The sequence below is a fragment of the Candoia aspera genome, chromosome 4, assembly GCF_035149785.1.
Source record: "Candoia aspera isolate rCanAsp1 chromosome 4, rCanAsp1.hap2, whole genome shotgun sequence".
NCBI lineage: Eukaryota > Metazoa > Chordata > Lepidosauria > Squamata > Boidae > Candoia > Candoia aspera.
The window spans coordinates 101709960-101736806 of record NC_086156.1 but is presented as its reverse complement, the minus strand read 5'-3'; the positions used below and the strand labels follow the sequence as shown (position 1 = coordinate 101736806).

The window sequence follows — 26847 nt, the reverse complement described above, 5'->3', positions numbered from 1 at the left end:
AACACTGTTCCAACCCAACATAAGGAATGACTGGGGCTAATAAGAGTTGTTGTCTGACACATCTAGACGGCGTCTGATTGGGGCAGACTGCTACAAAGCTGCAGATCCGAGAAAAAAAAACCTCCTTGAACCAGCCTATAAAGCTCCGTAACGCCCTTTCCTTGCTAAAACGCTCTCAGGAGGACGCTGAAGCATTGTCCCGAAGAAAAACTACATTTCCCAAGAAGCCCGCAGGCCAAGCCCTCCGCCCTCATTGGCTCATAGACTCTATCTCCCTTGAAGCCGTGGGGGGGGGGTAAAGAGATTGCGCATGCGCGTTCCATTTTGTTACCGTTCGCCGCCGGCCCCGCCTCTTTACGCACAGTTTGGACTGCAGCTCCTATGAGTCTTTGCAGAGGGAAGGGCTACGTTGGATCGGAGGAGTCATTTGGCGGGAAAGGATGGCAGGAGCCGCTGGTGGGCGGCAGCGAGATATGCGGGATTTCATCACCGGTCTTTTCCGGGGAAGCCCTGACCTCAGGTGCGGCTTAGGCTCCGGGTCGCCCTTGTAGGCAAAGGGGGGCGGACGCGCTCTTAGCCGAGACTGATGGCTACTTTGCAGAACGTAATGCCACTTGCCCCAACATGCTAGACCACGATCCCATCATTCTCCGACCATGCTTTGCCGGCTGAGAATTATGGGTGGTGTGACGTCCCGTATGCCTGGAGGGCGCCGAGTTGCAGCAGCAGAAGTAGTGGTTGGTGCTGAGGGCGATTCTTCAGGTTTTGACCCCTTGCGATTCTTTTTGCAACAAGTGATGATGATGAGTATGACCTTGGACATGAGAAAAAAGTAAAAACCCACTGGCATGACTTAGATTGGAAGTTGTTGCCTGAGAGTAGCCTGCTGGGTGGAAATTGAGATCCCTAGATGACAACAATGGCTCCAGAATCACACAGTTCTCTCTTCGCACGTGTTTCCTGCGTGATTTACAAAGGGAAAACAGAAGAATTGCATCTCTGAAAAATAAGCCTAAATAGGAGAGCAGATGTGGCAGATTATGGTTTAAAAAATCCTGGGATTACTTTAGGTGACAAATTTGGGTGGGACCTTGTGGCCTATAGATATTCTGAACTCTCTCTCCCCCTAGCCAACATTATGGACAACTGAAAAGCAACATCTGGAGGATCACAGATTCCCCATCCCTACTCTTCTTGACACATACCATATACTGGCATATTGTATGGTTGCTTAGCAGAAGCTGCCTGACTTTATCATGCTCTCTTGCAGCATCCTCACTCATGCCATTGTTCGGAAGAAGTATCTTGACCATGTTGGGCAGGAAAATCTATCTAAAGAGGAGAAGGAGCAACTCAAACGACTGGTGGAGGAAGAGCTGGTCCAGATGAAGGTGCTGAGGATGGGAGAGGCAGCTTTTCTGGGGGATTTTTGGGGAGGAGAAATCAAACATGTTATGCCTTGGGAAGCAATGAAAGGGATCCACATAGTTATAACTTTTAAATGTAATGCATCACAGATTGATGAACCCCCAGGCAATCTAGAATTAAGGACTGAAGTCCAGGATTCTTTCAAATCTGGAGACCGCAAGAGACCCCATTGCATCTCTGACACTTCAGATGAAGAGATCAAAAACGAACAGGAGCAGAAGAGACAAAGGATTGGAAAGAAGTTAGGTAATGGTATTTCTGATCTGATGGTACTTAGAACATGCTGTCTGGTATACCAATGTTTTCTGAGCTGGTAGAGGCTAAATATATGTAAGCTGGGCTCTAGAGTTGTTTTCAAATGTTTGGTAAATGTCCATGAAAAATGGCCTTCCCATCTTTTTCTGTAGCTGTGAAGAGATCTCCTTTCCCAGGGCTGAGGTGACGTTTACTGACTCAGTTCTTGCATACTTTCCCCAACTTATCTCTATTTTCTTTTACAATGTTAAAGCCAACAGACCACGTTTGCCATAAAGGTTACTTTTGCAAGCAATTGCTCATAACATAAATCTATCACTACCCATACAAACTTGATTCAGAATTGCACGAGAATTTCACAGAAAGCATTTGTATGCATCCTTTAGAATATATGTTTAAACATACCAGGATATGAAAAAGCTGCCTTGGTTTATAGAATTCACTTCACCAGGTAAGTGGAAACCTATGATTTCATTATCATAACGTTACTTTTGCTTAGTTTTAACCTTGTTTGTCTTTCTTACAGTGTGTTAATCCAGCCCTTTGATTATGAGTTAGTGTACTGGGTAAACCCAGACAGTAGGGTGAATCAGTGAATGAGTTAAGCATGTATGTCAGAAACCCTTCACCTCTGCCCATGGGAAGCTAGGATGTCAGGGCAAAGGGCTCTATTTTTTGTTTTGTTCTATTATTTATTTATGCAATGTATTCCTGCCTTAATCCAGAGGGACTGCAGGTGAACTAATCTTCATTCTGCAGTGCTGATCTTCTAAATCAATGCTGTGAGGTTTTGATACCAAGCCATCCTCATTGGCATTCTGAATTGATAGAGTACCATCCGCTTGCTGTTTATCATCTTTCTCAGTCTGCTAGAAGTGAGCCTCCATCCTGGCCAATTCAGCAAATCTCAGAACACACTGAGCCCAAGGATAGGCCACCTGTTGTCCTCCAAGTGTTTTGGACTAACAATCCTGTAACCCTTGATCTTCGATTATGCTTCCTGGAATTTAAAGAAGATCTGGAGGGGACTAGATATCCTACCCCTGATGGCTGAGCATTGCATTCTGGGAGCTTGCTTCAATATACTCCAAAGGACTTGATTGGGAAAGGCTGGTGATTGGATGATGGAGCAGTTGCTGGTGCCAGATCAAAGCCATTGCATTCGCCCACCCTTTTCATACATGATTGTCTCTGCTCTTCTTTTGGCCCTGCTGTTATTCTTATACTGATTCCATTGTACTCTTTTTTTACCTCCTGCTTTTTCATTCCTCTTTTGTTCTAAGAAGTACCTTATATGTGCTTTTGAATTTTAAAAGTGAAATAGAAATAATTTGGGGGAAAAAAGGGAAAAACAGGCAGCCAAATGAAAACTGGGCTACAGTGCTTGGGTAAATAAGTGACCAATCATATAGGCTGTTAGAAAGCAATGCTGTGCGGCTTCCTGTGGGAAATGGCAGACTGAGCGGTACTTCTTTTTTAAGCAGCGCCAATGACGCAGCATTTTCTGGGTGTGGGCTGGATCCCTGCAGCCTGAAGAATTCTCTGGGTAAGGAGAATCCAGGAAATCATCCCTTTTTGTTCTCCAGACAGCATTTTCTTGGGGGATGTCACGGAATGGAGTCCCTGCGATCAATCCGTGATTGAGAGTGCTGGGAGGCACGGATGTCATCAAGTTCGGTGCTGCACCAAAACTGTAACATGGACACTAAATCTTGCCACCTCGTTTCTAAAACACCAAGGTTTTTTTTTGTTTGTTTTTATTTGTTACTGAAGAGAGGCCTTTTGCAACAAAGACATGCAAAGCTCTTGGTGATTTTCATTATTTTTGGAATTTATTAATTTGGAAAGTTGGCCTTTTTAATATTTAAATTCTAATATTGGGCTTTAAAGATTTATGCTGTTTTGTTGCCATTTTCTTAAAGTTCTGAGGATTATAAAAGATTTATCTACTTCGTTGAATCTGTGGAGTTGAATTTCAAGCTATCTGCCTCTACTTTCCTGGGAGAACGGCTCTTGTTTACATCTTTTTTCTCCTGGTAACACACTGTGGACAGACATGGAAGAAATGAAAGTGATCTTTATAAAGAACTCTATCTTGACATCACCCAAGCCCTGGATCCGTCTTTTAGAACTAGTGGAGTCTAAAGCCTACCAACAACTTGAAAAAGAAGACTAGAGTGAAAACTACTTTGAGAGTAGTGCTCCTTCTTTAAAGAAGAAAATGAGGATTAACGTTTCCAAGTCAAAAAGTGAAGGGAGAAAAATTGGACTGTGGAGAGTTAACTTTGATTCTGAAGAAAGAAGAGCTTCGGGTGCAAAGGGAGAGATATGATTGGCCCAGTTCCTGGAAAATCAAGACCAAGAATCAAGGTTGGCTGCTAAATTTGAGACCTGTAAGGGGAAAGCTCTGTGTGTAATACTGAGATATGTAAATGCCTTAGTCTATTTTGAAGTCAGATAATTGTTTAAATGTGTTTATCAGGATGGTCTCTTAAAGGTTTAGATTGATGTTTTTGTTTTGGCGATAATGATTTTACCTTGGGTAAAAGGACATTAACCAAACGTAGATAATTTATTTTTTGTTATTTTGGTAGGCAGAGAGGAGTAACATTTTAGTGAAGTAGGATAATATTTGAGTATTTGCTTATGAGGTGAACAATTATGTTAGAAAAGATATTTTTATTTTTTTAAGCGGGAGAGATAGTTTGTTTTAGAGGAGAATGTCATATGGAGATGGAAATGCTTTATAGAAATAATATTTATCTTAGTTTAAATTAGAGTAAGAGATTGATAATGAGTTATATATATATCTTTGTTGTAGAAATTTGGAAGGCACCATGTAATAGTCTTCTCTGTATTTTCGCACAGTTCTAGTTTTATTTTTTCTTGTAGTATTCTTTGTGTCATTCTTTTTAGTTTTTATGTATTTTGTGTATATGTTGAAAAAATTAATAAAGCTTTAAAAAAAGAAAGCAATGCTGTGCAGGCTACATATTTAACTTGGATCTGGTCTTCCAAAATGGGAGGCCTTTGTCTGCCTACCAACAACTGGATTATTTGCCACAAGTAACCAGGCAGATACATAGGGATGTGCAACTTCTTTCAACCTTTGACTGGAATTCCAGGGACTGAACTCCAGAAGTGGGCAGAGCTAGGATGAAAAGGGGAGGGAGGAATTGAGGCAAAAAGTAAGTTATTCCCCATGTCCTAAATATCCCTATCTGTCACATTAAAATGGCAACTTTGAAGGCGCTTCAGGTGCTGCATCCAAGGCTTTTGGATTACTTGGAGACTCAGGACTTCTGGTTGAGCATTCCTCCTTTAGAGTAACAGTTGCCCTTCCCCAACATGAATGGCCTAGCTAGCAGGGTCAGAGGAATGGCCCTGAGGGACAGGAGGAAGAGCCATTGCCAAGGCAATGGTCAGGTAAAAGAAACCTGTGTCTGGGCCAGAACTGTAACCTGAGAAGGTGCCTTAGACAAGACCCTCCCTAGTTCTCATGAAGACAAAGGGAGGGAGGGGGAGTGCATTCAGACTCACAAGGTTCTGTTATTCTAACTGTACTATAAAAGTAGTTTATCTACTTTTTTGTTTTGTTTTCCAGAAGTCAGTTCTGATGAAAGGGATTCTGGGATTGATTCCAAGAAGCAGCTACTCCGTGGTGGTCCAAAACTTCTCAGGAGGTTCTCGGATTCTTCTGACCAAGGAGACTCTGGAGCTGAAGATCACACTGCTGAGTCTGGAAGCGATGAGGAAAGTACAAAGAGCAAAGGAAAAGAACCACTTCAGGAGGCAAGAAGGGAGAGACAAAGAGGCAGCAAAACAGCCAAGGGGCAGTGGAACAGGGGCCCGCAGGACAGGGTGGGGAGTGAGTCTGAGGAGGCCACTGACACAGGACAGGGTGACCTTGAAGAAGAGGTTGAAGAACACAGGAAGGTCTCAAAAGGGAACAGTTTGAAGCAAAGAGACTTGAAGCTCAGGGAAAAGGTGGTCAAAGAACTGAAGGCCACTGATCCCAAAGGCAAAGAAAAGAACAGGAAGATGAATGAGCAAAGAAGGGGAAAGAACAAATTGGAGGGGGGAAATTATCTGTCTGAGGTGGAGAAAATCTCTGAAAAGAAAAGAATCGAGTGGAGTGAGAGTGAAGAGGAGAAGTCACTCGGTAGAGATAAAGCACAAGGTAGGGCGGGTCAGGGAACTCAGAAGGGTTCAAAGGGGAATGAGAGTGAGGAAGCATCAGGGGGTGATTCTGATAAAAACTGTAGTCTGCAGAAGAAGAAGGCAAACCGTCAGTGCAGAAGGAAGAGTAGGAGTATTGAGGATTCAGGGAGCAGTTCCGAGGACTCTGCAGGTCAAAGTCCAATGAGGAAGGCGAGAGCAAGAAGGGCAAGCGGGGAGAGATGGAGCCAGCAGGCCAGGAATTATCCCAAACACAAAAGGCAGCCTAAAGAGAGAGGGAGGAAGAAGATGCCAAGGGAAGACTTGAGCAGGAAGGAACTGGAGGTAGAGAAGAAGATGACGCAAAGGATTCAGGAGTCCAGGAGAAGCACCAGTGAAGAATCTGAAAGTGAGGCAGATGAGTCTAAGAGCTTGAAAGAGGAGAAGAAGGGGATGCAGGAGTCCACTAGCAGTGATGGGGAATCACAAAACGAGACCAAGGAAAGCCAAGGCCAGCCTAGGAAGGGGGCTCTAAGAAGTCCCCCATCAGAAAGTGATGAAAGCGAGGATGGAGATCGGAGGGAAAACAGGATGCTGAAAAAGAAGGGCATGGGCCTCTCTGGGAGCAACTCAAGCCAAGAGGAGGAGAAGTCGAAGAACAGAAGGGCAGAAAAGTCGCAGAGAAAGTGTGTCAGTGAAAAAGTATCGGCGCTTGATTCGGAGGATTCTGGAAGTGAGTTTAAGGGAAAGAGAAGAAGCCAAAGCCGGCAGAAGAGAAGGACAGAAAAGCTCAGGAGGAGAAGCACTAGCAAGGAGAAACATGGGGAAGAATCCGTCAAGGAAGAGGGCTCCAGCACAGAAGAGGGCGAGCCCACTTCTTCTAATCAGCATCATCTTGGAAAGGTAAGTGACATCAGCATTGCGACTTCAGAAATATGTCTTACAATGAACATTTGCCTGCCTTCCATTCTCTGCAAGCATACTCTCACACTTACATCAACATTTTTCCACAATTTGCTCAAAACCACCACCTCCCAGCCGGGTGCCCTGCAAATGTGCTGGGACTGCAGTTCCCAGAATTCCCTAGCAGAAAACAGCCATTCAACAAACTTCCTTAGAATTCTGGAAGTTGACATCTGACACATCTGAAAGAGGCCAGGTTGAGGAGGACTGGGCTAATGTCCAGTTTGGCATGGGAATCTTTTTTTTTTTTTCCCCAGGAACAAGGACCAATTGGTGTAACTTCTTTAAGGGCACATCAAAATTTGTGTGAATTGCTTGAAGAGAAATGGCCTAGCAAGCATGACCTTTGGTGCAAGCAGATTGCCCGTTCTTCTTGTGCCCTGGGGTGTGTTGCAGAGCAAAATCAAGCAGAGCTGAGTAGTGGGAGCAGAGAATGAGTAAGTGATGGGAGACCTCACCAAATAATACAGGTGTTCAAGGTCTCAGCAGCCAAGCCAATTTGACTCAGCAGTGTGCACTGTGATGTCTGAGATGTGTGGATTTCTCACACGATACAAATTGTGTCACCACAAACCTTGCAATACAGGTTTAAAAAAAAAAAGGATGCTTTTTGAAAACGTGATCTGTTCAAGACTGTTCATGGAAAGCGTACAGTATTGTGGGAAGTTCTCCGGTTGTTAACCCATCTCCTCATCTGCTGCAGGACAAGAAGCATCATTCTGGAAAAAACGAGGAGCATCCATCCATCCAACGCCTGAAACGCTATATCCGGGAATGTGGTGTGCGGCGGAATTACAAAAAACTCCTGGCGGGTTGCCGCTCCCGCAGAGCTCAGATAGAAGTTCTCAGAGAAGAGCTGGGAAGTCTCGGCATGAAGGGTTAGTCAGTGGCATTTGATGTAACTCAACTGATATTGGGCTGAGCTTTGGGAATCTCTTTCTGGGGAGCTGAATAAGAAAGGATACTAGATTCACATATTGCTAAGCCATTGTTTCGTTTAATCTTGGCTTTTTGAACAAGCCACAGGTAGCTGAGTTGCCACGGCACACTAAGCCATAAATGCATAAATGCAAACCATACTGGCTGGCTTCCAGAATAGACTGAGCCATTATCAAAGAAATTATATTTGTACCAAGGCAATCTGTGTTTGAATCCAAGATGTAAATTCTTCAAACAACATATAAGTGTGCCCAGCCAATTTTCAGTAGTTATTTTCAGGATCAATAAATTAACTGCTAATATTAGTGACAGTTTTATGGAAACTGCTATGACCTCTTGACTCCAGGAAAGCCATGTCTGCATCCATAGCTCACTGATTTTACCAGGGATTTCCTGAGCCTCTCTCCACAATCTTAAAACATGGATGCCAAGTTCTTAAATATTTGGAATTCATCTGTAAGTTTTTTTTATCCAGAATTAATATGTTTTTAGTGTTATTTTATTGTAAACCGCCCGGAGTCCCCCATTGGGGGAGATGGTCGCTGACATAAATTTAATAAATAATAATAATAATAATAATAAGAGCACCAGCCCTTCTTGTTGAATGCTGAGTCCCTTTGCAGATGCAATGGCTTGCCAGTATTTCAGATAGGAGTCTTCCTACTTGGAAATGCTGGGAATTGAACCCAGGACCCTCTGAACACAGACTTTGTGTTCTACCTCTGAGCTGTGCCTCCTTCTCCATAAAGTTGCCATTATCTAACCTTTATAAGGCAAGGTGTAGAAAATCAGGAGATTATCTTGAGGCTTGCAAGATCCATGTCAGGCCATCGGTAGACCAGATCGGGAAACAGACTCCACAGAAAGATTAGAATTATACCTTATTGAGATAGGCTGTAATAGCAGCATCTTGCAAGCCTATTGTGCTTTACCTCCCCTCCCTCTTACATCCCAGTGAACCAGGGAGAGCCTGCCTAAGTCTCTTTCACATACTATCTTGCTTCTCAGGGCTTAAGGAATGTTTCAGGCCTCTTTGCTTATATAATGTGTGTGTGTGTTTGGGCACCTTTGAATTAGTGTTGACTCCTGGCAACTGCCTGTAGTTTTCTTGGCAAGATTTTCAGAAGTGGCTTGCCATTGCCTCCTTCCTAGGGCTGAGAGAAAGTGACTGGCCCAAAGTCACCCAGCTGGCTTTATGCCTAAGGCAGGACTAGAATTCAGTTTCCTGATTTCTAGCTTGATGCCTTAACCACTAGACCAAACTGGCTGTCTTTTGCTTATATATTAGCTCTTGCCTGTTTCCCTCAAAGTCAATTCTCTGGCTGTCTACGCAAAGCCGGGTTTCCCCCATTTTCCAGGGGATGTTTGTGACCTTGCAATCTGCTTTTCTTACTGCTTCATGCCAGTGATCAGCTGTCCCTGTTGAATTTTTGCCTGCTAAGCAGTCTTTAAAAGCCTTGGACTTCTGTTAGCAGCTGTTTCATAGGACATCCAATTTTGGGTCCCAGAGTGGCAGCCACTTCAGAATATTGCTCCACACGTCTCCCTTTTTTGCTCGTATTTTCTTTTTCCTTTCCTTAGGAGCTCCATCTCTAACCAAGTGTAAAGCCCTAAAGCAGAAGCGGGAAGAAGCGGCCGAAGTGGCTTCACTTGATATCAACAACATTATTGCTACAGAAGGTAAAGGGGATGAGGAGGGGAGGAGCCAAAGGGGTGTGGCTAATATAAAAGTCCAGGTGTATCATGAGGATCCTGGAAGCTTTCCGAAATAAACTTTGGGAGCACCCCTCCCACAAAATGGGAGCCCAGAGAAATCGTGAATAGTACAATTCCACTCATGATCCAAATATATTGATTTGGTTCTCTATTTTTATACAAACACAGGTAGTCCTCGACTTACAACCATTTAATGATGTTCCGAAGTTACGATGACCTTGGAATGGATGCTTTACAGCCTATAAAGCACTTCCAAGTGTTGCAAAACATTGCACCACCCCCGTGCGGTCACATGATTGCATTTCAGGCACTTGGCAACCAGCTCACATTTACGACCAGTTGCAGCATCCCAAGGTCATGTGATCACATTTTGCAATTTTTTTGCCGTTTTTCCATTGTGGGGACTGGATTTGCTTAACAACCGCTGCAAAAATGGTCATAAAATTGGGTCTGGTCATGTGGTGACTCAACTTACAATCGCAATTAACTTACAATGGAAATTCCAGTCCCAATTGATTGTGGTCGTAAGTCGAGGACTACTTGTCAGGGTAGATCTGTTCTTGATTTTTCTATTACTGAACTCCAAAGTCATTCCGTTTTTTTCATAATTAATCAGATGCTATTGATATCCTGCTTTGTTTCTAAAAGGTCCCCCTTTTTTAAATGTTCATCAGAGGGAGTTGGAGAGGCGGTCAAAAGAGCGTGAGACATTAAGGGCAGTCTTTGAGAGGGAAATAGGCGTGGTGGAGAAAGAGGGTCAAGATGGAGGGTGTAAGTAAAATAGAAGGGCTCCAGCAGGTGTGCACTAATGTAAGCAGTGGAAATGCAAAGTGTTTGGGATGGTCCCAAAAAGCTGTTCCTGCTCAAATAAAGAACAAGGTGGTGCCACTCCCATTTCTGAGACAAAGCCTGGCTGGACTGACAGTTGAGTTTAACACTCGCGATACAGCAGCATCTCCCACTAGCTCGGAATGCAGCAGACGAGCTTAAGGGGCACATGGCCTGCAGTTTTTTTCCTCCAGCACCTTCTCAGCACTCCTCAGGCTCTCTCCCTACCCCTCCCAGGCAGCAGCCTCATTCCGTTACACGGGAGAGCTGATTCTGCCTGGGTGCAAACGGTGGGTAAACACTGAATGGAGGTTCTTCAAATTGGGAGAGTAAGTGAGCTTGGTCCAGAGATGCCCGCCAGTCTCCAGGCAGTAGAGGCACCGTTCTAGCACATCGGGAAAACATTCCCCTCCTCTTCCTTCCGCGCAGGCCGTCCGAAGCGTCGTAATGTCTGGAGCCTTTACAGCAAGCCCCAGGAGTCACCCAGTTCACCAGAGGAGCTGCCTCTTCGCCGTCGCACTACAGACTGGTCCCACCTTCGAGGAATTATCAGTTCAGATGGGGAAAGCAGTTGACTCTGAGGTAGAGAGAGGCTGGCATTCGCTCATTTCATTGCCCTGCTTTGGAGAGGAAATGCGGATTTAACTCATCAAACATCCAAGAGGGGACCTCTTTATGCTTAACCGTTTTTCCCCCCTCTTCTTCTCAAAATGCAAAGAAAAGAATTTTATGATAAGCTATCCTTACTTTATTATTGCATTTCCCCCGGGCAAGGGAAGGGAAGAACAGAAGTATCTCTATTGAGATCAAAGGTCTTCCTACTTTCTGAAGATGGACACAGAAGGAAATCCACTGTTTCTTTAAGATCCCCAAGTTTTGTCAATGTTGCCATTTCATCATTTTTAAATTATCTACTCTGTGACCCCTTTACCCAAGCATTGACATTACTCAGCAGGAGTATGAATAGCTGTGTTTTGGATTGGAACAGCTTTTATTTTCGTTCCATATAAATATGGAGAGCATTCCTTCCTGTCCATATTTTCCAAGTATTCCCTCCCTCTTTGGGGTGGGGAGTTTTCTGAAGATTTCTTGTTCTAGGCTAGATTTCGCTTACCTTTTGTTATGTGAGTCTCTATCTCTGTACATGTCACATTTTTGAGATTTTATGATTGAAAACAAAAGAGTTTTATATTTGTAAATAAAATACGTTTTGGACTTTTAACTCAGGAGAGCCTTCAAGTCAGATCTAATCAGCAGCTACTCCTCACCTAGACCCTTCTGCGTGTACTAAGTTTTTTTTTTTTTTTTTTACAAAAGCGCTTGCTGATTAATTGAGCATTGTCTCCTATGATGACAAAAGAATCCGGCTCTCTGGAATGGCTGCCTTGCTATAGTTTATTTAAAAGGCTAAGTTGCTTGGTTTCATGAAACAGGCTGTCTAACCTGGGAAATGGAACTTATGTGGTCTTCTCAGTAGCAGCCATTTTCTTATTACATGATTCCACAATAGTCCATTTCCCTATTACTAGTTCCATTATAGTGTCTATAAACATGGTAAGAGGAAACTGGGTGGGAGTCTCCTATCTATTGGATAGTGTGGGATTAGCATGCTGGCCCTTCAGCAAAGGATCGTTACCTTGTCGTGGTGCTGGAGCTTGAGCACCTCAATGATGCCATGAGCTAAACTGTGAAGGGCCACCCAAGACGGGAAGGTCATGACAGAGAGGTCAGACTAAATGCGATCCCTGGGGAAGGTAATGGCAACCCACCCCAGTATTCTTGCCGTGAAAACTCAATGGATCAGTACAACCAGAGATATGTCGGTATACCATCGGAAGATGAGACCCCCAGGTCGGAAGATGGTCAAAATGCTACTGGGGAGGAACAGAGGATGAGCTCAACTAGCCCCAGACGTGATGACGCAGCTAGCTCAAAGCCGAAAGGACGGCTAGCGGCCGACGGTGCTGGTGGTGAATGGCGAATCCGATGTTCTAAGGATCAACACACCATCGGAACCTGGAATGTAAGATCTATGAGCCAGGGCAAATTGGATGTGGTTATTGGTGAGATGTCAAGATTAAAGATAGACATTTTGGGCGTCAGTGAACTGAAATGGACTGGAATGGGCCACTTCACATCAAATGACCACCAGATCTACTACTGCGGACAAGAGGACCACAGAAGAAATGGAGTAGCCTTCATAATTAATAGTAAAGTGGCTAAAGCAGTGCTTGGATACAACCCAAAAAACGACAGAATGATCTCAATTCGAATTCAGGGCAAGCCATCTAACATCACAGTGATCCAAATATACGCCCCAACCACAAATGCTGAAGAAGCTGAAGTAGAGCAGTTCTATGAGGATCTGCAGCACCTACTGGACAACACGCCTAAAAGAGATGTTATTTTCATCACAGGAGACTGGAATGCTAAGGTGGGCAGTCAAATGACACCTCGAATTACAGGTAAGTATGGCCTGGGAGAACAAAACGAAGCAGGACACAGGCTGATAGAATTTTGCCAAGACAATTCACTCTGCATAACAAACACTCTCTTCCAACAACCTAAGAGACGGCTTTATACATGGACTTCACCAGATGGACAACACCGAAATCAGATTGATTACATCCTTTGCAGCCAAAGGTGGCGGACATCTGTACAGTCGGTAAAAACAAGGCCTGGAGCTGACTGTAGTTCAGATCACGAACTTCTTCTTGCACAATTTAGGATCAGACTCAAGAGATTAGGGAAGACCCACAGATCAGCTAGATATGAGCTCACTAATATTCCTAAGGAATATGCAGTGGAGGTGAAGAATAGATTTAAGGGACTGGACTTAGTAGATAGGGTCCCGGAAGAACTCTGGACAGAAGTTGGCAGCATTGTTCAGGAGGCAGCAACAAAATACATCCCAAAGAAAGAGAAAACCAAGAAGGCAAAATGGCTGTCTGCTGAGACACTAGAAGTAGCCCAAGAAAGAAGGAAAGCAAAAGGCAACAGTGATAGGGGGAGATATGCCCAATTAAATGCAAAATTCCAGAGGTTAGCCAGAAGAGATAAGGAATTATTTTTAAACAAGCAATGCGCGGAAGTGGAAGAAGACAATAGAATAGGAAGGACAAGAGACCTCTTCCAGAAAATTAGAAACATTGGAGGTAAATTCCAGGCAAAAATGGGTATGATCAAAAACAAAGATGGCAAGGACCTAACAGAAGAAGAAGAGATCAAGAAAAGGTGGCAAGAATATACAGAAAACCTGTATAGGAAGGATAACAATATCGGGGATAGCTTTGACAGTGTGGTCGGTGAGCTAGAGCCAGACATCCTGAAGAGTGAGGTTGAGTGGGCCTTAAGAAGCATTGCTAATAACAAGGCAACAGGAGACGACGGCATCCCAGCTGAACTGTTCAAAATCTTGCAAGATGATGCTGTCAAGGTAATGCATGCTATATGCCAGCAAATTTGGAAAACACAAGAATGGCCATCAGACTGGAAAAAATCAACTTATATCCCCATACCAAAAAATGGAAACACTAAAGAATGTTCAAACTATCGAACAGTGGCACTCATTTCACATGCCAGTAAGGTAATGCTCAAGATCCTGCAAGGTAGACTTCAGCAGTTCATGGAGCGAGAATTGCCAGATGTACAAGCTGGGTTTAGAAAAGGCAGAGGAACTAGAGACCAAATTGCCAATATCCGCTGGATAATGGAAAAAGCCAGGGAGTTTCAGAAAAACATCTATTTCTGTTTGATTGACTATTCTAAAGCCTTTGACTGTGTGGACCATAACAAATTGTGGCAAGTTCTTAGTGATATGGGGATACCAAGTCATCTTGTATGCCTCCTGAAGAATCTGTATAACGACCAAGTAGCAACAGTAAGAACAGACCACGGAACAACAGACTGGTTTAAGATTGGGAAAGGAGTACGGCAGGGCTGTATACTCTCACCCTACCTATTCAACTTGTATGCAGAACACATCATGCGACAAGCTGGCCTTGAGGAATCCAAGGCTGGAGTTAAAATCTCTGGAAGAAACATTAACAATCTCAGATATGCAGATGATACCACTTTGATGGCTGAAAGTGAAGAGGAACTGAGGAGCCTTATGATGAAGGTGAAAGAAGAAAGTGCAAAAGCTGGTTTGCAGCTAAACCTCAAAAAAACCAAGATTATGGCAACCAGCTTGATTGATAACTGGCAAATAGAGGGAGAAAATGTAGAAGCAGTGAAAGACTTTGTATTCCTAGGCGCAAAGATTACTGCAGATGCTGACTGCAGTCAGGAAATCAGAAGACGCTTAATCCTTGGAAGAAGAGCAATGACAAATCTCGATAAAATAGTTAAGAGCAGAGACATCACACTGACAACAAAGGCCCGCATAGTTAAAGCAATGGTGTTCCCTGTAGTAACATATGGCTGCGAGAGCTGGACCATAAGGAAGGCTGAGCGAAGGAAGATCGATGCTTTTGAACTGTGGTGTTGGAGGAAAATTCTGAGAGTGCCTTGGACTGCAAGAAGATCCAACCAGTCCATCCTCCAGGAAATAAAGCCAGACTGCTCACTTGAGGGAATGATATTAAAGGCAAAACTGAAATACTTTGGCCACATCATGAGAAGACAGGACACCCTGGAGAAGATGCTGATGCTAGGGAGAGTAGAAGGCAAAAGGAAGAGGGGCCGACCAAGGGCAAGATGGATGGATGACATTCTAGAGGTGACGGACTCGTCCCTGGGGGAGCTGGGGGTGTTGACGACCGACAGGAAGCTCTGGCGTGGGCTGGTCCATGAAGTCACGAAGAGTCGGAAGCGACTAAACGAATAAACAACAAAACAGCATGCTGGCCAGGGAATTCTGGGAGCTGAAGTCCACACACCTTCATGTTGCCAAGTTTGAAAACACTGGTCTACAGGAAACTGGTCTATAGGAAACTGTTAGGTGTTTCCATGCATGTTATCTCTGCACTGATCCTGGTTGGAGCTATTTAGAGTCTTGCTAATTCAGATTCCATTCTATAGTTCCATATTTATAATACATGCTATTATCCAATAGGTACAAGAGGAAGGATGTGGGGGGGGGGAATTAGATAAATAAATAAATAAATTCCTGCCCAGTTTCAGTTAGGCCTGAAAGATAGAGTGTATTCACAGAAAGCTCAGGCGGGGTGAGAGATTGGAGTTTCTTAAAATAACAAGTGCCTGGTACAGTATGCTGAGCTGTTTTACACAAAATCAGTGTCACTCTGTTCAATCTATACCTGATGATTCTGAAATCACTTCCCTTAAGATCCCTTTCTATTCTTCATTCAAAGGCTACTGGTGATCCTGTGTTGTGAATGTATTTGGCTACCCACAAGTCACAGGAAGGGATAACTGAAGATCCCAAGGATTAAATCTGGAACCTGCATAAAAAGCTTATCTGCCCCTGAGCTGTACCCCTCTCTCCATACCTGTTTATGTAGTTGTATCATATACACCCACCATAATTTCATGAAGTTGTAAAACTGGCAATAACACTGCAAGAAGCTGTTTGTTCACTTTTTTTTTATTTTTGTGAAGGCCATTTTATTACTGAAGTCATGAGAAATCAGAACTTTTATATAGACATACCTCTTTTCTATGTACAAGGTATACAGAGCAGCGGAGACCTTAGACACTTATATACACACCATCTGAAAGGAAGACCAGCTTGTGCACCTAAACCCTGGAACAAATTCCTCCTTGGTGTCCCTTGACATTCTGCTTGTGGATTCAGCTCAAAAGTTACTTCACAAGGAAGATCTGTTCTAAACATCTGCACAATTCCTAGATTTGCCAATGCTACATTCAGTCTTAAAAGATCACCCATTCAGTTACGAGCAGTTCTGGGAGGTAAAAAGGTAACCTTCACGTTGAGCTGGCCTTCTGGTGACTTCCTGGGCATGTCTAGGACATGCCTGATGGTTTTTATCCAAACAACAAGATCTGACCCTATTTAGTTTCTGAGCCCTGACAGAATCAAGTGGATGCTGCTCTCCACTGAGAATAATTCTGGGGAAATTTATGTCTAATTCCGATATGTATGCTGGTGGATCACTTCTAGACATGGCTTTCAGTCCCAAATCCAGTTAATGCCGCTGCTTGAACAACTGAAAAATATTCATTGGGGGGGGGAGTGAAAATTTTAGGTTTATATGAAACGGTGTACATTTGTATGCAATTGTCCTTCACTAGACAAGTTTAGAGGCACTAATAATTCTGCTGCAGGAAGTGCTGGAACAGTCTATGAAAGAAAACTTTAAACAATCCATCTTGTTTTCTTCCGCCCAAAAAAAAAAAGCATCACTGTATTTTCAGAACACTGTCACCATGTAAAGTGCCAATATATGAGTTATTTTTGATGACAGATATCCAAGCTGCTATATATCAATTAAAAAATAAAATCTATAACAGAAGACAACTTTTCTCCCAAAAGATGTACTATCCATTCAGTTTGTCATAAATGTGGGAAGTGGCAATTTTCTATCTACATGAATGGGATTTCTGAATTGCTTGTTTTGATGGCGTATACCAGTGTTTTTCAACCTCTGAAAGTGTGGATTTCAATTCCCAGAATTCCTGGCTGGGGAATTCTGGAAGTTGAAGTCCACACTGCTGAAATTGAGAAACACTAGCCAATACCTTAGCGCTGTATTCTTCTGGAAATGTCTAAAGATTCTCCAATTAGATTTTTCTTTAAGAACAGGAAGGTTACAGAATCTACCCAGTCACCTAATTTATACCATAAAAGGGTAATTGCCAGTAATTTGCCTTTTCCCCAGATATACTAATCTACCAGCCGCATACATGGATATTTGTGAAAAGCCCAGTTATCAGTTGCACTGAAAAGTCAATACAGTCAAACAATCCAAGGCGGGAATGAACTATATTCTTTGTTCTGGAGAGCCAAGTGCAGCTATGAAATGCTGCTAAGCCATTCCTTTTATAAGCATAAACCCACTGCTGGTTATAGATTGACCATGCTTGTGTGATGTTTATGCAAAAACACATGGAGGCTTGGTGCATGCTGATAATCTGAGCCCCCTCTACTTGGACTGCTATTTTACAGCAGAATTTGTCCCTAGCAGAGTTCTTTTAAAACAGCTTTCCTTAAACGTGGTTCCCCCTCTGGATATGCCAGAACTACAACCCCTGATCAAGGCCACGCTGGCTAAAAATGTTGGGAGTTACAGTTTCAAGATACCCAAAAGGTATCTGATTCATCTTTCTCCATTTTTAATTAATCTTCCTATAATTATTATGGATGTATTGTCCAAAACCTGTGTTTCAGTAACTCATTGAAAGCACTCTGAAATGCTACCCAGTTCGGACCACCCCACCTCCTGTTTGATATCCTCTACTATGCCAGTGTTTCTCAACCTCAGTTACTTTAAGATCTGTGGACTTCAACTCCCAGAATTCCTGTGCCAGCATATGCTGGCTGGGGAATTCTGGGAGTTGAAGCCCACACATCTTAAACTTGCCAATGTTGAGAAACACTGCTCTATAGAGTATGGCCTCACTTAACATTTCTCAACTCTGGATACACCTTCTAATTCCATACCTCGGTACTATCAAAAAAACCTTCACTAAGGAACCCTCTTTGATGATAAAATACTACCCCTTACCTAACATAATCAAAACTGCAGGACTGCCTGCTCACACCAAATTGTGACTCCACTTCTTGTTCTCTCTCTTTTTCAAGGTGTAATGCATTGAGAAAGGTTCCCTTATACCTACTGTTGAATCTTAACAAGAGGTGTAACTATAAGGAGGCTTGATCATCATAGAAAGATTTGTACTTTATCCCCTTTCCAATTACATATCTACCCTGTTTGCTACCAGCTTTGGATGAGACCTGAGCTAATATTCAAACATTCCCCTGGCTTCTCAAGAAGAGTTTAGATAGTCCTAAATTGGAGCAGCATCCTAAAATAGTGGTATGCATAACACCATGGCCAGGTTGCAACCTGCTTAGTGAATGTTATTATATTAAAGTCTCCTTTGTAGGGTTGATGTCCTCCACTTACTGCTGGCAGTTCTGCCATCTTCAGCTTCTTGGTGTCTGCCTGTTTAGTGATGTGTATTCGTCAAAACACTGTATCTTTGGATGAATGATAGCTTCAATTCCCATCACCTTAGGGCTTAAACTTAACTCTCCAGAAAGGAATGCATATTGTGCTTATTAAAATCAGAGGAAACCCAAGACAGGAGTTCTGAAACTCTTGAAGTGGAAGGGAAAGAAAAGATCTTTCTCCTTACTATGCAAAGATTAATTTATAAAGACCTTGGAGTCTCTGTGTTAGAGAGTAATCTTTACTGCCTAAACTTTTGTGTTTAACCATCATATCACCTCAGTCTATAAGCAAAATACAGGTTCTTAGCAATGTTTGACAGGATGGTACCAAACAGCAAAGTCTACCACACTGCAATGTTCAAGCAACTCAAGTCTTTTCCATGATCTACTGTACTCATATTGCAAGGTCTTATAAAAAGACTACCATTAACAGAATTTCTTATTAAGGTCCACCACACCGGACAATCTTATTAAAGGTCCAAACATGGTGGAACTTTTTCATTCTAAGTCAAAGTGGCCCACAGCCCAACTCAGTGGTAGTCTTTATCTTAAGTTCCACAAGGGGACCAGCCCACGGGTCTCCTTTTCATAGACATCTGGGACCAACCCAATGGGTGAAGGCACCATCTTGACGGTGTTCTTGCCAAACAACTTGCGTTCATATTCAATGAGTTGTCTCCAGAAGCCTACGTTGGGCCTTACAACAGGTCGCCTGCTCTTCACCCACTCATGAGCATCCAAGAGGCTCAACCGATGATATTTCATTAGGTAAGCAATACAGAGGGAGGCAGACCGACTGACACCTGCCACACAGTGGACTAGGGTTCTTCCATTCTTCTTCCCTGTCTGGTGTATCCTATCAGCCACGGAGTCAAAGTACAAGGAGAGTGGAGCATGGGGGAGGTCCGGAACAGGCACCTTCACATAGTCAATGTCTGGCCAGTTGGCATTGGGGATTTCCATGGTGGCATTTACTACACAGGTTACCGCCCGGGAGTACACCATGTGTCTATTGGATGCAGCATTGCCAGAGCAGAGATAGAGACAAGGAGAGATTTGAGCAATGCCTCCCAAGACCGACAATGTGTTCCCAGCAGCAGGAGATGGCTTGGCCACCGAAGGGGGTGGAGAACGGCGAAAGAACCCATGGTTCCGGAAATTCATGGTGGATGGTTCAGCATACATAACAGCTATCAGGGAGGGAGGAGAGAAAGTGAGAGAAAAGAAGCAAAGTCTTAAGAACTGATGCACTTTAACAGTAAAAGGTTAGTATTCTGACTTAATTCACATCTTAAACTTGAACTGCCCCACAAATGAAAAACCTTAACTCTATTCTAATAAATTGTTTTGCTGTTGTATTTTTAAGAGTGAGGTATGGGGCCTATAGAGTTTTGGTGTGTTTTTTTAAGAGGAGGTTATAGGACCTACAGAGATACAGAATGAAGTAGGGAAGAAAGTTAGAAATAGATTTTGGAGCCAGCAAAATTAATGGATGGATCAGCTGCAGCCTGAAAATGATACGGTGAAGCAAAACCAAGACTGGTGGCGGAACAGAAGGAATGGAGGGAGGAGGAACAGGCATGAATAAGTACATGGGGTGAAAGAGGGGTGGCAAACCAAAACATCAGCAAGTTCTACTTCTCCACAAAGCCAAACAATTCTCAATATCCTACCTCAGTCATTCCCCTGGAGCTCTCTAGAAGCTGCTGTCATCCAGAGGGGACCCCTGCTTCTTAGGCTAGACAGGGAGGGGAGGGGGAGGGAAGGAGCTAGAAACTATGATGCTGCAGGAATAATGCGCAGGAGGGGGGGATGATGGAGAGGATGGGAAAATGGAGGAGTGGGGGAGGGAGAAGACAGCCTCTTAAAGGGGCAGTGGACCCTCAATTAACCCTAGGATTCTCCCCAGCCTGGACTGCATTCCTCTCACCCCACCCACTTTCACCACCGCAGCTATGGGCTCAAAAATCAGGGTGGGGAAAGTTGTGATGCTAAATTGTGACTCATACTCATCCAAGATTGGTGCAAAGGGAAAGAGGCAGTTTTGGCACCAGAGGTTCTCCTCACCTTTTAACCAGGAGACGAAAAGCCCAGTTTGCATTCATTGTTCCCTGTAGGATTTGCTCTCTTGCCCCAATTGTTGACTACAAGATCGAAAGTTAAAAAAAAAACCCTCCTTTCAGCATATTGTATTCTAAAAGGAAGACTGGGGTTTCTACTGCAATGTGGTGTGCTGGTAGCATATAAATGATGTCCCTGAATGTCCCAAGGACTTTTAGGATATGAACGTAGGTTTAAGAATGTGATGCTATTTAGAGTTCTTTATTTAGGAATGGGATTCAATGCAGCAATCAATTTGGGTAAGCCACTCAACTCAAGAGTAATTTGTTCCCCCTGTTTACCTTGAAACTTGTACCCTAACCCCACAGTCTGGATTTTGAAAAGATGGTTCCCCCTTTTCATCCTATGTATGCTTACATCTTGGGTAGAATAAAGGCGATCTAATAAATATGCTGCTTCTGAAATGTCCACTTCCAATTTGTTGTTTTCCTTATCTAATTTTGCCTCCTAGTTGGATCTATTAAAAGTCCAGCCTGCAGGGGCTCTCTAGGAATCCTGATTCCAGCTGCCAACTACTTTATTCCTTCATCTTCCATTCCCCTCAAAAACTCCCAGTTTCAAACTTTCTTCACCACAGATATACCTATGATGCTGAATCATCCAGTTTTCAAAATATGCAGCCATGCAGACCATTCTCATTTGTATATACATACTTGCTCTTGACTCCTGAATTATGCATGATCTCCCCTATATACAGCTATCCCTGCATTTTTTATCTGATGTTGGGCAAATGATAAATATTATAAGAAATAAATAAAACTGAAATAATTTTAAACTTCCCCAATGTCAATTGTCCATCTCTTTCAGCTCTATGCTCTAGAAGCCAGTTTGAGAATACAACCTCACCTTCTCAACAGAGGCTTTCCAAAGCCATCTCCTTTTTTTACCACAACTTTCTGAACAGTCATTTCAACTCCGTTTTGACTTTTGCCCAGGCACAACAACACTTTTCTTCCATCCCTCTCAAAGGGCACCAGCATTTATATCTGGTTTCAGTTCTGAGCTCTCTTTCATTAATAGCCCTGAAATAATGCTTCATCTCCAATTCTCCTTCGTTCAGAATTCATCTACTCAAGATTTAATTGAGCTGTGCTACTGTCATGGTACTTAACAGCAACCAAGCAATTATCTGCTCATATTTTGTACGAATGAGTCACAAGTCTGGTAAAGGCATGGTAGTTATTGCAGCTGGGTCGCAGCTTTAAAACAAGTTGATCTACCTCCCAGCCAGTCATGACATATGATTCCGGGCACCCCTCTTCTCAGCCCCTCTCCCCATTTGGGGTCAGCTCTTCCCCCAAATTACTTCCTTGGATGTTCTTCAGTCTTAAAAGCCACCCCACTCCCAAATGTTCCTCATCCTTCATATTCCCTTCCCCCCTGCCCTGTCCCACCTTAGAAATAATTACTTTTGAATGTACAAAAGCAGCAATGCCAACTCCAGTTATTTCTTGATGCCCAGCTTTGGGGGAGAATCATGAAAAACATTACCAGTCAGTGCTGTTTTTCAACGGAAGCTTCGAGGATAGTTCCCGAGACTCTTCTCTGCCAAGAAATCTGTGTTATCCCTTGGGGAAGAAGGCTGAGGATTTCTCTGTTTCCGATTCCAGATGGTCTGCCTTTTCTTCCTGGTTTCCTCTTTCCAAATAGGCCGCTCTTTATAAGTGTATATACAATTTACATTAATAAATATAATAAATCTCTTTTCTTCTGTCCTCCTGGCCCAGCTCCGCTCCTTCCCGCAGGCTTCTCCAGCCTTCCTCTTCTGTGGGTGGGGAACTGGAGTTTCCTTCCCTGACTCCCCCCCACCCGAGCCTTGCCTATATACCACCCCTGCTGCCCCCCTCCTCGGCTGGACCACTCGAGCGTTGGAGGTAACAAAAGGTTGCCACGGCGACGGGATGCGGAGGAGGATGCTGTCGTCAGCGCCCGTGACACAAGCGAGCGCTCGCGGAGGAGGCGCCGGCGCAGGCGGGCCTGAAAAAACCCACGGATTTTCCCCTCCCACCTCAGCTTCCGGCCCAGATTCTCCGCCTCTCCCGGCTGCAAATAGGGCGCGTGAGCAGGCGATTCGGCTGCTGCAAAAAAACAGCCCAAGCCCGGGAGAAAACCCGGCGTTTTAATCAGGAGCACCAGAAAATGCCCGGAAAGTTAGAGGAACGGGAGGAAAATGCCCACCCTACCCTCCGCAATTTATTATCTGTTCCGAGGGAATATGTTCGAAGTCGGGCGGCCTAGCCTAGATGGGGGCTTCCCCCACACCGCGGTTCGGCTGCAGCTCTCTCCTGCGCAAGCACACGCCGCTGGGTGGAGGCCCCCTCCTTTGCTCCATCATACGTTTGCAGCGCCAGCCACGTTTTGGGCCAGCACGTTGTGCGAATCCCCAATAGTAGGGAAGCTGAGGAGACCACGGTTCTGTTTACCACGAGGAGGCAGGTTGTCGCCCGTTTTGGGGGCACCTCGACCCCCCAACTTTAAGATGTGTGGGCTTCAACTCCCAGAATTCCTCAGCCAGCTGGCTGGGGAATTCTGGGAGTTGAAGCCCACACATCTTAAAGTTGCCAAGATTGAAAAACACTGCCCTGGAGGATGGTTAACCAACACACTATCCAAGACACCCTTCCCAGCCCAATGCCTTCCAGCTGAGTTGGATTTCAGCTCCCATAATTCCCAGCCAGCGTGCAATGGGAGTGGCAGGCTAACCTGTCTGGAGTGCAGGACAAGAAAAACAAATGTTAGCTGGGTCTTGGTAAAAGTGGATATTATTTCTAAATAACTAGTACTAGGATCACAGGGAAATCACAGGGTTGTAGGCTACAATGGAAAGTAAAATATTAATGATGATGACTATGGGAAAAGGCAGTCACAAATCACTCCTATGCTGCTCCCAAGATAATTGTATGGATGTGTCTGTATAGTTATCCTGGAAGGCATTTTTAATTAGCATTTATATCTGGATTATGGTTTAGGTGGAAGTTCTTTAATTTTATCCTCACCACCACTGTGAGATAGGTTGGACTGTGCCCAAAGTCAGCTGGTAAGATCACAGGTCGGAACACCTTAACCAATACACTAAAAATAAGTTTATAAGTTACGATTTAGAGGGATCATATTGTAAGAATCAGCCATTTCTAAAAAGACACTGAATTGTATATAAAGCATCAAACGCTGAGGAGGGGAATTCAGTAGTTCTAGCCCTAAAGTTTATCTTGTCACATGCCATAAATTCAGTTTTCTTGGAAGAAAAAAATGACAGTTCAGTGGAACCTCCATGTTTAGAGGCAGTGTACCGGATAGCGTACTGTTCCATTTGTACCTTGCTTGTGGGCTTGGAGGAGCCAAATGTCCAGCAGTCTTTACAGGAAACGGGAGGCTGGACCTCAGATCGTTTGTGAACTAGTCCTGTGGAGATTTCTTGTTTGAGTTCTGCTAGGTTTCTCTCTCTCAGCTCCACCTTCCCTGGGCATACTGTGTATCTACTGAATAAATTGCCTTAACCCAAAAAGTGGCTGCAGTTGAGGCACATTCCTTTTCTCACTCTGTCACTAGATAGAAATACTGTATGGTATAACTGCAGTCAGAATGGCCCACCTGCATTTTTCTTTTCCATTCAAGAATCGTAAAATTTGCCTGGTGAGTTTTCATGAGTACCATGTCATGTATACTCATATAATTACTAATATATTAGTAATTAAGATGCGTTTTAATCTCACTTATTACGGTAAGCATGACTCAGCACATCGCCTCTTTCCTTCCACCTCTTACATGGAGAAAGTTTTACCGTATTATACAGATCATAGGTCCCCTCCTCTTAAAATATTAGAGTATGCTACTGTATTTGCTGGGATGAATTGTGCCTCTTTGCAAATAATATGTAAAATGCTGCCATGAAAAGGGTTCAAAATGTTGCTGGGGTACAACGGGGTAAATTGGTTCCCTGCAGGGACAAAGACATTACCATAACTGTTTAATGCAATAAGTGGTATGGAATACCAGTATTTTAAAGAACAGAACTGCAGTTTGGGAAAAGGTATTCAAATGAGAACTCAGAAGGGTGGGATAATAAAAAAAAAAAGTTGGGGGGAGCTGGCTTGCCAAGACGATGTGTATTGCTGGAATAGAATATATCTGAATAATATGAATTTGGGTTTCGTCAATAAACCACATTTGGATAGATTTACACAAGATGTTCAACCCTAACCAAACAAAATACATAATGGTTTACTGTCATGTGTGAATAAAGTCAAACAACCTTGTTTTGTAGTGTGATGTTTCAGGATTGCATCCACAGGGATGAAGAACAGGGAGGAATCTCCCTTTTAAAACAAAAAGCAAAAAAAAAACGAAAGTTAGCTAGTTAAAACTTATTTTTGGTGACATCTTGTCTGATGAAAAGATCTAGGAGGCTCAAAATGTGTACCATTAAGGTCTTTCTGTAATAAGGCTCTGGAGATTTTTCTTATGACCTAGAAAAACATGCACTTTTAAAAGTTGTATAAATGAGGTAATTTCTGCAAAAAGCGTGGGTTTTCTCACTTCTGCATGAGAAACTGGACTTGTTGCTAAGATGTGTTATTTTGCACATCTGTTAGGATACAAACTCAGCATACTGACTGGGTTCATACATCAGGCTAAGCCATGTTTTATTTTAACCTTGGTAAATCATGGTTTGCTGCGATGGAATAACCAAACTGAAGGTGTATCCTTTTAACTATTGCATTTTTCTCCTCTGCAGTGGAGCCTGGGGTGGGCATGTGAGTCTCCTGCTAGAGAATGGATTTTTTACCATATATTATCAGGAAAGGAAATGGATATGAAGTCAATTAATTCCTAAGATAGACAGGGACTTATCCTCTGTATTGACCCTTGGCCATGACCTCCCTAAATATGAAATATGCAAAACCTTCATTCACTATGTTTTTTGTCTGTATCGGAGTTCAGCCTGCAACAGATCCAATAATAGTACAAAGTTGAGCCTGGGCTGTTTTTTTTTTTTTCAGTGCTACCCCATCATTGTAAGTCCCACTAAATTTTTGTTGTTGTTGTTGTTCAATCTTGTCCAATTCACAGAGACTGCCTGGACAAGTCCCTGCAGTTTTCTTGGCAAGGTTTTTCAGAAGTGGTTTGCCATTGCCTGCTTCTTAGGGCTGAGAGAAAGTGACAGCCCAAGGTCACCCAGCTGGCTTTGTGCCTAAGGTGGGACTAGAACTCCCGGTCTCCCAGTTTCCAGCCTGGTGCTTTAACCACTACAGTACACCAAACTGGCTGTCTCCCACTAAGTTAGTCTCAGGCAATTAACAGAGAACTACAGCCTAAATTTGTATAGCTCCTTTGCATATGGCTGGAAGCAGGAGCAGAATTTCCAGACTGAAAAAGGCTTGAACCCTGAGCTTCTTTAAAAACTCAGCACTATTTTAGCAGTCATATCCCCAGTGTGTGACTAGATTTAGTTGTCATTACAGCAAGAATCTGACCTTCCCAGGGCTATTTCCTGCTGAGGTGGACAACAAAGCACGCTCAATGTACAGAAACTAATTTTAGTTGATTGTCCCAGCCTTCTCAGTAGATGAGCACGTTCCATATTTTGAGAACATGGTACAGGAAAGTACTGAAAAAATTCTGCTTTCCCTGTCACAAAATGGCTGTCCACGCAGCTATTTCTATATTTAGACTTATAAAACCACCAATTTATAGAGTGCTACCAGCCAGGTCTTCTAAACATCTTTTGTACATACAAGATGGTCTCTATGGGTGACCTCACTTCTTTCAGGGTGGCCCTGGAGGGCAGTCACAGATCATTTCACTTTTTAATAAAGCATTCTTGAAAAGTGTTCTTTTTCAGAGGCATTCTCGAAGATAAAGCTCATGCTGCAGAACAGACTTTGCAGAATACCAGCTTCCCATTTTAATTATTTTTCATCGGTATGTGTTTGTGTCAGGTGGGACACGGAAGCTGCTGGGTGGTAAAGAAGATGGAAAGATATTTAGGACAAATGAAAGTACCTGTACTGTTTCACACAGTGCAAAAGGTGTGAAGTTCATGACAAGTTGTGGGTGGGGAAGAAGTGCTAACTTGGATGGCTTTAAAGGGAATGGAATAAATTCATGGAGGACTGGTTTGTCAAGGGTTGTTTTTGTCTTCTTGAAGACCTAATGTTACTTCCTGGCTTGAAGGGCAGCATGTCTCCAAAGATCAGGTCCAGGGCAACAAGATATTATATCTCCATGTCTCCTTGTGAGCACCCTAGAGCAATATTTCTCAACCTTGGCAACTTTAAAATATGTGGACTTCAACTCCCAGTTGAAGTGGCTGGCTGGGGAATTCTGGGAGTTGAAGTCCA

General features: G+C 43.4%; 3 protein-coding genes across 5 annotated transcripts in view; 1 reads left to right on the top strand and 2 right to left on the bottom strand.

The window, feature by feature from the left end:
* The window catches only part of SPN (sialophorin), a 344473-nt gene that overhangs the window by 148323 nt on the left and 169303 nt on the right, over nucleotides 1-26847 (bottom strand). The gene's annotated exons all lie outside the window — the stretch shown is intronic.
* Nucleotides 350-10989, top strand: HIRIP3 (HIRA interacting protein 3). Of its 2 annotated transcripts, XM_063301349.1 has the most exons (7): nucleotides 350-520; nucleotides 1271-1391; nucleotides 1518-1674; nucleotides 5288-6744; nucleotides 7508-7682; nucleotides 9325-9423; nucleotides 10717-10989. In XM_063301349.1, exons 1-7 carry the CDS (start codon nucleotides 441-443, stop codon nucleotides 10860-10862), a joined length of 2235 nt encoding a protein of 744 aa, XP_063157419.1. In that variant the 5' UTR covers nucleotides 350-440; the 3' UTR covers nucleotides 10863-10989. The 2 variants fall into 2 exon arrangements, with proteins under 2 accessions (XP_063157419.1, XP_063157421.1); XM_063301351.1 differs by lacking the exons at nucleotides 350-520; nucleotides 1271-1391; nucleotides 1518-1674 and adding an exon at nucleotides 1913-1961.
* On the bottom strand, nucleotides 18609-22470 carry LOC134495721 (dual specificity protein phosphatase 14-like). 2 transcript variants are annotated; one of them, XM_063301341.1, is made up of 2 exons: nucleotides 21998-22470; nucleotides 18609-19575 (listed from the first exon to the last, which is right to left on the bottom strand). In XM_063301341.1, the coding sequence occupies exon 2, from the start codon at nucleotides 19568-19570 to the stop codon at nucleotides 18929-18931; it is 642 nt and encodes a 213-aa protein (XP_063157411.1). In that variant the 5' UTR covers nucleotides 19571-19575; nucleotides 21998-22470; the 3' UTR covers nucleotides 18609-18928. The 2 variants fall into 2 exon arrangements, with proteins under 2 accessions (XP_063157411.1, XP_063157410.1); XM_063301340.1 differs by lacking the exon at nucleotides 21998-22470 and adding an exon at nucleotides 20059-20298.

Excerpts from the sequence above, each read along its gene's own strand:
- HIRIP3 (XM_063301349.1), top strand. The coding sequence starts at position 441 with ATGGCAGGAGCCGCTGGTGGGCGGCAGCGAGATATGCGGGATTTCATC. Across the intron at positions 521-1,270 it reads CGGGGAAGCCCTGACCTCAG|CATCCTCACTCATGCCATTG; the intron begins GTGCGGCTTAGG and ends GCTCTCTTGCAG. Across the intron at positions 9,424-10,716 it reads CAACATTATTGCTACAGAAG|GCCGTCCGAAGCGTCGTAAT; the intron begins GTAAAGGGGATG and ends CCTTCCGCGCAG.
- LOC134495721 (XM_063301341.1), bottom strand. The coding sequence starts at position 19,570 with ATGTATGCTGAACCATCCACCATGAATTTCCGGAACCATGGGTTCTTT.